Source organism: Camellia sinensis, chromosome 7 (assembly GCF_055761805.1).
Source record: "Camellia sinensis isolate YWXY chromosome 7, ASM5576180v1, whole genome shotgun sequence".
Classification (NCBI taxonomy): domain Eukaryota; kingdom Viridiplantae; phylum Streptophyta; class Magnoliopsida; order Ericales; family Theaceae; genus Camellia; species Camellia sinensis.
The window spans coordinates 87,543,114-87,555,065 of NC_138967.1; the positions used below are offsets into that span (position 1 = coordinate 87,543,114).

General features: G+C 35.4%; 1 protein-coding gene across 2 annotated transcripts; it reads right to left on the reverse strand.

Annotated features, from left to right (window-relative positions):
* Positions 1-1,159: 1,159 nt before the first annotated feature.
* Positions 1,160-4,321, reverse strand: LOC114269525 (zinc finger A20 and AN1 domain-containing stress-associated protein 8). Of its 2 annotated transcripts, XM_028210853.2 has the most exons (3): positions 4,157-4,321; positions 3,868-3,951; positions 1,160-2,034 (listed from the first exon to the last, which is right to left on the reverse strand). In XM_028210853.2, exons 2-3 carry the CDS (start codon positions 3,873-3,875, stop codon positions 1,530-1,532), a joined length of 513 nt encoding a protein of 170 aa, XP_028066654.1. In that variant the 5' UTR covers positions 3,876-3,951; positions 4,157-4,321; the 3' UTR covers positions 1,160-1,529. The 2 variants fall into 2 exon arrangements, with proteins under 2 accessions (XP_028066654.1, XP_028066655.1); XM_028210854.2 differs by lacking the exon at positions 3,868-3,951 and having other exon boundaries at positions 4,157-4,298.
* Between the last annotated feature and the right edge of the window lie 7,631 nt (positions 4,322-11,952).

Sequence of the window (11,952 nt, forward strand, 5' to 3'; positions counted from 1 at the left end):
CAATCAATGGCTCGAGCGGAGCCAAGCAAGCCAAAACCCCTTTTTGTTATGATATTTTGTTTTATACTTTTGTTTTTACTACTGGGGGTTGTTTTAGATTTTAAAGCTATGGATATTTGAAATGTGTAATAAATGTTGAAAGTCTATTGTGATGAATGAATGCACATATGTAAAGAATGAATGTATAATTATGCTATGAAGATATTTTCATATATGCACAGCTCAATAGATTAGCTTTATGTCTTAAATTGCTTCCGCTAAGTCCCGTAAATAATACTAAGATTGATTTTGTTAATAGAGGCCGTAAGTAATCTGAGATTACTGACTGATCATAACGTTAAACCTATAAAGACGAATTTGGATTGTGACATGTAGCGTGTGTGAACATACATTAGCAGCCAAGGTTTTCAAAATTGACAACTAACCTTTGCTTGGGATGAAAAGTCTTTCTTGCATTCACCTTCTAGGAAAGTAATATATAACTTTTCTAAATAAAGAGGCCACATGGTTACCATAATTTTGAAATTACTTCCATGTCACAGTTTGTTTATTAGGTAAAAGTGTTAGAGCATCTCCAATGCACTAGGCATATAATACTTGTTAGTTAAAATGCCTAGTGTGATTCACTTTTTTCAATTCCAATGCACTAGGCATATGATTAGGCATTTTGCCTCAACTCATATTCACTAGCTACATGTAGCTAGCCTTCAACGCTAGGCAAAATGTATTCAATCATTAGGATCATTTCCCTCCATCTTTGTTGTTGACGTGGCATTCTATAAAATTAATAGTATTTCGATAAATAGCTAAAATAAAGAGCATGGTTGGAGTAAAAACATAAAACAGTTGATAGGCAAAATAAAATATATACTTTATAGTAATATTCAGATAGGTAAAATGCCTACTACCGTTGGAGATGCTCTTACTTGATAATATATATATACATATATATATATATATATATATGAATAATAAAATTTACTAAACTAATATAATAGTGACATATGAGATAATATACAAAGATATAATTCATAAATATAGTCTTCTTAATAAATAATAATAATAATAATAATAATAATAATAATAATCGAATTTTCAGATAATCAAATTTTTTTAGTTTACTTAAACTATTTCTACCCCGGTAAAGTATAAATAATAGTTGTATCAAACACTTGTAAGTAATATAAAGTTACACCAAACAGGACCGGTAGTGAAGATATTCTCAAAAACCAGAATCAAGATTTACAAGTCACAAGAATGCCATGGATGTACTCCATATTATCAAGAAATTGCACAATACCCATTCGACGTGAACCACAAGAGAGAGACACCATTTCAACCCAACCACAAATTATGTCCACCAAACCATCACAAAAGACACTTGAAGCCAACAAAAAATCTCAGTAATCATAAAGCCATAGAGTTCTTTAAGCTGCAGAGTTGTCGTAACAGCAAGTCCCAGGAAAAATAGCAGGAGGCATCATATATATATATATATGCATATCAAATCTTCATCATCCCCATCAGCTCTAGATTTTATCGAGCTTTTCTGCCTTTACAACAGGATTGGCTTTTGCTATAGCATCCTGTGCAGTGCCACGGTAATCAAAAGGGCAGTCGTGTTTGTCCCAGTAGCGATGCGATCCACAAAAGAGGTCACCACAATGACATTTAAACCCGGTTAAGCCAACCCGTTTCTTGCAAGTGGTGCACCTATTAGGACCCTTCTTCGGCTTTGGCTCACTGGTCTCCTCAGAGCCAGATGCCGGAGTTGGTGGCAAAGAAATAGTCTTTGGCTCCAATGAATCCACTTGCATGCCCACACTGAATCCACCTGATCCGTTAACTATGTTGTTAATGGATGATGCAGCAAGTTTAGCCTGTTCTTGTTTCACTGTCAAGTCCTTGTGACACTTGGAACACATGTTCATGGTTGCTGCACTTCCAAAGAAGCCACAGTTGTTGATGCACAAAATAGGACCTTCGGGAGGAGGTTGGCATCCAGTCTCATCATGCTCCATTTTTTCACCTCTCCTGCACAAAATATACTTGAAAATCTACAAACTGGAAATGAAATTGCTACTCGTCCACTAAAAAAAATCAACTTGAAATTCTACAATGTGAAGGTATGTTGAGCATGAGACAATGTCTGAAAATCAGAATGAGAATGGAAGTGACTACGCTGAGGGACGGACTATTCTAATTTCTAAGACTTAATTGTACAAATTTGTATGGTTCTCAAATGTATTTTAATCTGGTGGTGGTTCAAAAAATAGTGAAACTAATACACTTATGGTGTCATATAAACTGCCAGAACCTCAAAACTGACCATGTAAATAATAGACAATAAGTGAACCATGATTGCAGAAACTCTTCGACATAACCTCCCATAGGTAACTCTTATATAGCCTTTCATACGTGCTTTTATCTAATATTTCACAAGCTAAATTTTCGATCTTAGAGCTCTTCACAATTTGTTATAAAATGTGCCATATGGCCCCTATCTATTGGGCATACACTAGATAAAATTGGGTCACTATGGTCATTTACACAATCTACAAAACCTAAAATTCCCACCATAAACTGGAATGAAAACCAATTGTTACACCATAAACAAGACCAAGGAATCATGGACACCAAAATAGGTGCCATGTTTGCCGTGTCCAACATGTGTAGACATAGTCACGATGTGGACATGGGTTTAAGGGAACATGAGTGACGGGAACTTTACTATCTTCTTCCAGATATTCTATCTTGGAGACACTACTTTTCCTATAGGGAGAAGAAGACAAAGGAAGCAAAAAAGAAGACGAAGAAAAACTCTCATATAGGTTTCAAGAATCAAAACTAAGTCTCCTGGTTTACCATTCAAATTACAATACCTAAACTTCTCTATGAAGTTGTAAGCTAGAATACCACGACAGCAAAGCCATTGTAAAGGTACCCACCTAACTTTCTCATATTAAGCTAAAATGGATATATACTTCATCTAACCTTGAGACTGTTCCGATTTTATGACTCTTAAAAGTCAAGAACACAGCAGACAAACACAGCCACAAAATATTTTTAAAAAAAATATTTCCAAAAACAAGTTTTATTAAACTTGAATTTTTCTTCTATAGCTTTATGAATTTGCAGCAGCCCTACCAGTGGTTACATTACAAGAATGGTAGTTTATTATTGGATAATCAGATGGTAATATCACTAGGGGTGATAAACGAACCAAATAGCTCGAGTTCGACTCGTTAAAAGCTCGTTCGAACTCAGTTCGTTAAGTAAACAAGCCAAACTAATTTTCAAATCAAGTTTGACCAATCAATTGCTTGTTTGGCTCAGTGCAACAAGCCTAAAATTATATAAAAATACAAAACTATTTGAGCTCGGCTCGACAAAATCTTGTTTGAGGTTGGCTTGAAAATATAAGGAACCAAGCTTGAACAAATGTTGTTTCGTTTATCACTCCTAAATACGAGATGTCAGTGATAACACAGTATCACAATTACATTCAATTTATACTCAAAAAGCTGCCAGATGTACTCTTCTGTTAAGATTGGGAAGTAATTATATTGCTTTTAAGAGCAAAAGGTGAACCAAATTTACTGTCAAAAGCAGTAGTCTATACTATTGGAATCCCTACCCCCAAACAATGCCCAAATACATCAATCTTCCCAAGCTTCAATTAAACCTAACTAAACAAACCCTTCAATCATATTTATGCTCAAAAGAAATATACAACACAATTCTCACAAAACCCCCAAATTGTAAAACACGTTAACCAAAATTGTTCAAACCCATCAACAGAAATCCAAATCACTAATTTCAATCATCCACACAAAACACATTAGGACCTCCCAAAATTACGCTGACCTGTTCATTAAGACGACAAACAAACCGTTTCAAAATGAACCCCCTTTTGAACAATCTTGGACGTCAAATCGCATTAGAAGACTCCTGTTTTCATCGAAAAGATCAAAATTACAATCAATAAAAAATATTTAGAAAAAAAAAACAGAGAGAGAGAGAGAGATCCACGACAATATCTGTATACGGACTAGCACAAATGTGCATATATACATAAGATAGATATACATATATATATAGAGAGAGAGAGAGAGAGAGAGAGAGACAGAGAGAGAGAGAGAGAGAGAGAGAATACAAGGGAGGGTGAGCTCGTATTTGCGAATACGTAGAGAGAGAGCTCTGCACTCTCTTCGATTTCTGCAGAGAGACACAGAGAGTATATACTATACAATACACGCACCCAATTTCCTCTCCCCACAGCCACTTTCTATCTACATACAATAGTAGAAAATCATATATATATATATATATATATACATACGTAATTTTTTAAAAGGCTTAGGCCTTGTTTGGTTTACCTTTGAAAAAAAAAAAAATTTTGAAATATGCTCCGCAAACACATTTTGGAGAGTAATTAAACCAAACAGATTTTTTTAAAAAAGTTCTTCAAAATGTGGTTGGTTGACTTTTTTTAGAATAACTTTTGAAACATGTTTGCAAACACATTTTCAAAAAAAATTCTTAGAAATCTGTTTGGATGGTTTTTTTGAGGAAAAAAAAAATACAAACACCTCGAATTAAATAAAAAAAAAATCTACAAAAATGTAAAAAATGAACAATAGAGTTGCCATTTCTGTATGTAATTATTTTTTGTCATTATTATACATAATTGTCAAAAAAAATCTTGGAAAAAGAGTTTAAATTTTTTTTTGATTTGTTTGGTTGTATATTTTGGAAATAGTTTTGGAGTGTAGGAGTTTGAGATGATTTGATATTTTGTTACAGTTGAATAGATGTATGTGAGAGAAAAAGTAATTGAAAATGAGAGATAAAAGAGAAAAAGTGATTAATTGATATATAGGAGATAGAAAATGATTTTCAAGTTTTTTTTTTTCCAAAATTATTAAACCAAATGAAATTTTAGAAAATTTTCTCCAAATTTATTTATAAAAAACAACCCAAACAAGTATTTTCACAAAAGTGGCCCACGTATTGTAAGACCACTTTTGGTATTAAAAAAAAAAAAAATCAAAAATTATTTTAGAGAGTATATTTGAAAAAAGACAAACTAAATAAGTTTTTATACTTTTTTTTATCTTAAAAATTGCTCTCCAAATACAAACCAAACACACCCTTATTTTTTAAATATATACATATATATATATATATATGTATATATATATATGTTAATATGTTTTTTTCATTTAAGTTTTACATAAATTTAATTTCAATTATAATAATTAATTTTATATGAATTCTATTTGAGAAATATATATTTTTCATCGTATGTTTAGTTTGTAGTTGTCAAATTTAGTTTATATAGTCAATATTTTAATTTAATTATTACGATATTTGAAAAAATAAATATTTCAATATGCAAATAATAAATAAGGTGAAATGTGCTTAATTATGTGCATCGCAAATGTCAAATTAATTTTCTTTTATATTTTATATTTTTTTATCTATCTTATTGATGTCTTAATATTAATATATATTTAATTTTTTCTTTAACATGAAATTATTTATTACAAAATGCATAATATGTATAAATAACTCAAAAAGAATATTACAGGAAAAAAATTAATACTCTACATAATTAATTAATTTATTTTCTTCTTAATTTAATCACAACATATTTACAATTAACTTTTTAAATAAATTTTGTATTGTTCTATTTCTACATATTTTTATTTTCTAAATAAATATAAATATAAAATTAAATAATTAAAATCATTTTTAGTTTTATATTATTAATTCTCTTTGTAATTTAACTATTATTTTTCATATCAAAGTAAGTGTTTATTTTACTATCTTATAATTTAATATATATCATATAAAATCGTGATATGATAATTACACTTTTATAATATAATAGAACTAAAATTATGAAAATAAACAAATAATTTAACTGAATTTGTTATATATAAGTATTCGGATAACATTTTTATAGAACGATAAGGTTAAAATTATTAAAATAAATAATTTAAATTTAAATTTTATTTTAAATTAAAATTAGTATTATTATTTTGTAACACATATCATAACATAAAATATCATTACATTAATTAAAATTAAATTCTTTGTGAATTTATATTAAAAATTATATTTCTAGAAGTGATTTAAATACACATGCATAGTCCATTTTGATATTAATTTATTAAAATAATGGAACTCAATACTTTTTTTTTTGGAGGGGGAGGGGGGGGGGTTAAGGTTTTGGATGATAAATTGACAAATGTCAAATGACAAATAGTGTGAAGTATTATTTCCAAGAATAATGATTCAACGAAAATAATTGTATATATTTAAGGCACCTATTGATGTTTCATGAATAATTTTTAAATAAATTTTTTGAATTTATAATATTACTAATAATGCACCTTCATGGATTCTGCCAGAAAAATATGCAAAAATAATTTGGTTAAAATAAAATTTTTGCGATTATTATGATGTATCACATAATTAATCAAAACCGTTTGAGAACTGAAATTATTAAGGTGCCACTACATTGTGCCAGTTGATCAAGCCAATCCAGAAGTGGTATTGCCAACAACAGCGAAGGTCAGTGTGGTTGGAGAGGATGGCCCAAGCCAAGGTTTGGATGATCTAATGGAGCTAAAGGAAGACTTAGACAATCTGTAGTTCTACGACGAGCAAGATCAGGGGGACGTGCAGATTGACTGGTTTGATCAGAATGGGTCAACAGACAACTCCAGGTGGCTTAGTGATGAGCCTGACAAGGAGGAGGAAACTCAACCAAAACCTAAAGAAAAAAAAGCAAGAATGATTGCAGTGGCCGAAATGGCCGAAGAGAAGGGGAAATTATCGGAGAGCACCGGTATCAAGAATTTAGCTCAAGAACTAGGCACAGTTAGTACCGCGGATACTGAACAGGAAGCCGCATTGAAGCGGCTTGTGCAAGAAAGGGATCAAGACAAACAGGAAGCTAGAAAAGCCCAACACCCTGCAGTGGACACTTCTGATAAGGGAATGATTAGAACGGAGCCGGACAACTGTTTGTCGGCTGCCGGAGGTGCATGGTTAGAGGACGATGATCTGCTTTTGGCTCACACCAATGAAGATTGGGGTGAAGACCTGCCAGACAACACCTGGTACTTTGAAGAGGTTGACCACGTGATGAGGAGTGGGCAGTATTTCAAGCCCCCACATTTGGACCAAGCTGAAGCCTCCGGGAAAGATAAAGAGGTTGAGAAGCAGAAGGAAAAATAGTTGGAAGAAGTGGCGGTGCTAAAACAACTGAAGAAAATCCAGGCTGATATTTTAATTTGGGGTCTTTTTATGGCTTCTCGAGTACATTGACAGGCTGTGCTGTCAACGATAGACAGGGCCAAATTGTCCATTGATATGACTCCTAAACAGCTTGTCGAGTTGGTTTTCCCCGGAGGCGCTACGCCAACTTTAACCTTCTCAGACAAGGAACTACCACCGGAAGGCTCAGCACACAACAAACCTCTATACATATCAGTGGAGTATAGAGAAAAGTAGGTGCCAGTGGTATTGGTCAACACCGGGTCAGCAATCAATGGTTGCCCATCTCACACAACTTACGTCATTGGCCTAAAACCAACAGATTTCGTACCTACAGCCTAGGTGATTCGGGCGTATGATAATACGAGTAGAGAGGTAGTGGGTACAGTACAGATCAGAGTTCAAGTGGGCCCAGCTCAACAGGATATTGAGTTCCATGTCCTGGATGTGCCGACCACTTTCAATCTATTGCTAGGGAAACCTTGGTTGCATCAGGTGAAATCTGTCTCTTTTACCCTCCACCAAATGCTGAAATACCTCCATAGGAAGGGGGTGGCTATTGTGTTCGAAAATTCATCTATACATCCTCCGCCAGAGGTAACTACACTTGTGCTGGAAATTGTTCATGGCAAGGAGGATGTATTCCTTTCAGGGTTCACTCTAGCTGAGGCCCAAGTAGTGCAAACCATCTTGGCATCAGATTCGTGCTTGTATGTCAGTGCCCAATCAATCTATTTGATGAACAAGCTCCAACATATTACAGGAATAGGGTTGGGAAAAAGTGGCCAAAAAGGCGTCACAGCATTGACCGATGTACCACATAACCCACATGCCTTTGGTCTTGGCTATACGCCCACCAAAGAGGATTGGGTTAGGAAAGCAAAAGAGATGGCCGGCAGAGCCAAAGCTAAGCAGACCAGGAAGCGTTATGAGCTTGTGTACAGACCAATTTGAGGGACCCTAAATGGTCATTTTGTTCGAGAGGGTGAAGATTTCCCATTTTGCAATTTCCCTGAACCCTGGTTCAACTCTAAGAAGCAGCAGGTTCCTGGCTTCAAAATTTTCTTTGACTTGCAGTTGCAAGATAGTGATACAGAAGAAAAGGCTAAACTGACTGCTGAAGTTGAGCGGAGCATAGAAAGTGACCCAAACAGCAGCAAGCTTGAAGTAGGGGCAACATTCGCATGTCTCCTTTCGGATCCTCTAATCGACTCAGAGAGCTTGGGAGATAACCTGACTATCTCCATGATGTGGAACCAATCGGGTGTGAACCCTTCTAGCAGTATTTTGGATGTATCTGACGAACCATCTCTTGTTTGGCAGCTGGAGGAGGGCTGCCTGTCTAGTAGTTCTGAGTCGGGTAATGAACCAAAATCTGATTCCATAGAGTTTGTGGAGTCGAGATCTGATTCTCGTTCTTCTAAGTCCGAATCCGGTATTCCTGGGGTTGATAACCCGAATGCCAAGGTCTTATCCAGGTCATTCTTTTCTTTTACTTTTGAGTCAGTTGTAACCAAAAAGCTGAATGAGCTGGACCTTTTGAATGAGAATGTCGTTGTAGAATTTGAGTATTTCTCTGTGCCGTTTTGTTTATTGCATTGATTTGGACTTTTGAAATTTTAATGAAAACGAAGAGGAAGGAATTTCTCTAGTTTTGAAAATTTTGATTAATTGGGAAGGAGGAGAGGTTTGCAAAACCCCTTGCTGATGAAATCAATTCTTTTAATGTGGGTACTGAGAAGGATCCGTATCTCGTCTAGATCGGGCCCACGTTGTCTTCGGAGGAGCGCGAGCGCTTAGTCGCTTTATTAAAAGATTTCAAAGATGTTTTCGCATGGTCCTATGAAGACATGCCTGGAATCGATCTTGAGATTGTACAGCATCGGATCCCTCTCGACCCCGGGGCCCGACCTATCAAGCAGAAATTGTGGAGAATACTCCCGAATTGGGCTTTGAAGATTAAGGAAGAGGTCACCAAGAAGATAGACGTAGGGTTCTTGCTAGTATCTGAGTATCTAAGTGGTTGGCCAACATCATCCCAGTGCCGAAGAAAGATGGTAGAATTCGAGTGTGTGGACTTCAGAGATCTGAACAGAGCCAGTCCGAAGGACGACTTCCCTTTGCCATACATTGATGAATTGGTGGACTTCACCACAGGTCATGCGTTGTTTTCCTTCATGGATGGATTTTCTGGGTATAACCAGATTCTGATGGTACTGTAGACGCGCCCCTGGGGCTTTGCTGCTACAGTTCGGACCCAAATGTCACGGTTCTTAATCTGATCTTGCGAAGTGTAATGCAAGACTGATAAATCACCAAAGAGTCCAAATCCAGCAAATCGTTTTGGAAAACAGATTTTTAAGAAAGAAGTGCCAAACATGGACTGCTTTGCCAGATACAGAGTCGACACCTAAATATTTTGTTTTTGGGGAATTTAGGAAACCCTTACTCGTTGCCTAAGGCCACATGTCCGTCATCACCAAAGTTGCCTCGGCTCGGGAACTTGGGTACGATTGGGGAAGGTCATCTATGAGCACTCTCGCTCGCCCTATCCGAAGATCGGCCTGTACTAAGTATGATATCGAGTTTTTGAAAACACATGCGCTCTTATTCCGGTTAATTAGCTAGAATTACTATGTGATGCGCACAACAAAATAAGTATAGACTAGATCGCCTAATTTGGAACAAAGCATCGCATATCCGTTTGTTTGAAAACGGTTTGAAGTTTGCTACTCGCGAGTAGGCTAAAATGCGGATTTCGATGAATTGTCTTAATTCAAGTAATCCAACCTTCACCCACAGACATTCAGGCAGTTATATCATATAAGCAAATAGCCTCATGGCAAGCATGCTTTCGTGTTAACACTCACATATATGCAAGATGCTAAAGCATAAACACTTACAGTGTACTCCGAGCCAAAACAAGAAACTAGTTAGTAATCATGCACGATCCTAGTTCATGTCAACAATGGCTAATGCAACATATGCAAAATGCAATTAATATAGGCTCGGCTATTGTCACGACCCCAAACCGCCCCTAGTAGTTTGGTGCCGTGATGGCCAGTAATCCGTAATTACCGAAGGCCAACTTTCAAAAGTTGAACACAATCAGAGTATAGATATAGAGGGCTCACAAATGCGGAAGCAATAAATCAAAACACAAGTGGTCCATAAGAGCAGTGCATAAGTCTAATGAAATAGCATACATCTTTACAACTTTACAAATCGGATACAACAAGGTAAAATATGTATTACATCTTGATCAAAAGGCTTCTTGAGCCGACATATACAAAATACAGTGAATACAAGCCAAGAAGCATGATTTTCAAGATTCGCCGACATAAAAGAATGACATCGCCGACGTGAATACAAAACAAGCCGACATAATCATGGATCCAAAACAAGCTTTCAAAAACACATTCTAGGCGTCGCCGACGTCCTGCTCATCACCTACATATATATAGAGAGGGTGAGCTTGGATACTCAGTGAATGGTACTAGTAATAAAGGGTTTGCATGAATATAGCCGAAGTCTTTCAAAACGAAACATGCCAAAAACCATACGAATATTAGCCGAGATTCTTTCAGAGCAAATGTCACGCCCTCAAAAATAAACCCATTATATATATCATTGATATGCATTAATTAAGGAAAACACTTTAATAATTCATTATAATATCCATCAGAGTCTTACTAAACAAAAGCATTACATGTAACATCAAAGTAAATGCCCTACCGGCTTACATCTTTCCAAGCCAACACTTGGACACAAAATATGAGTTCTAACTCAAATATAAATAAAGCCCTAGGCTTGAGTGTTTACATGTACTAACAACAAAAAAAAAAAACAAATAACTAAAAACAGTCTTCAAAATCCAAGTCCTTCCAAGCTAAGTCCTTGGAAGTAGCTTATCACCTGAACCTGAAAATGATGTTCCCATATAGGGTGAGCCACAGCCCAGTAAAAATATACTAAACCACATATAAGCAATGAATAAAGCAATAGCATTCAACAGATGGTTAACCAAGATAATCAATTATTCCATTTTACAGTCTCATGACACTATTGTCTAAGACACGTTTTACTTTCCAACTTTATCAACATGGCTCAGAACCTGGCCAAACTTACAATAGTGAATTATATATATCATAATCACATCCTTCCAATATCAACCAACAAATGAGACATAAGCTCAAATCAAAACACTTCATACTTCCAGATTGATACACATTTTAGTGTTGTATCAATAAAAACACTTCTATATAAATAAGCACACGTAAAAGTGATGCTAATGGAGTCCATCCCCTATCTCCTCCCAAACAAAATCCGGTTTAGAGGTCCATCCCCTATCTTCCCCTAAACCGTGGAGTACATCCCTTATCTCCTCCCACACAAAACAATGTATGCAAATGCAATGCTCAATCAATACACGTATTTTCTGTATCAATGCAATAATCAAAATTAATGACTTAACCAATGTGATTAGTTTCAGTTATTCCTAATCCACATGCAATGTCTACAACAATTACGACTATCCTCCACTGATAGCCCAAAACAGTTATTTCTAGTCTGGAAATAAATATATCAACAATTCAATGGGCGAGTGATTTACATTATCCAACTACACCATTTAAGCAATAAATTTCCCAATTTCATGAATTT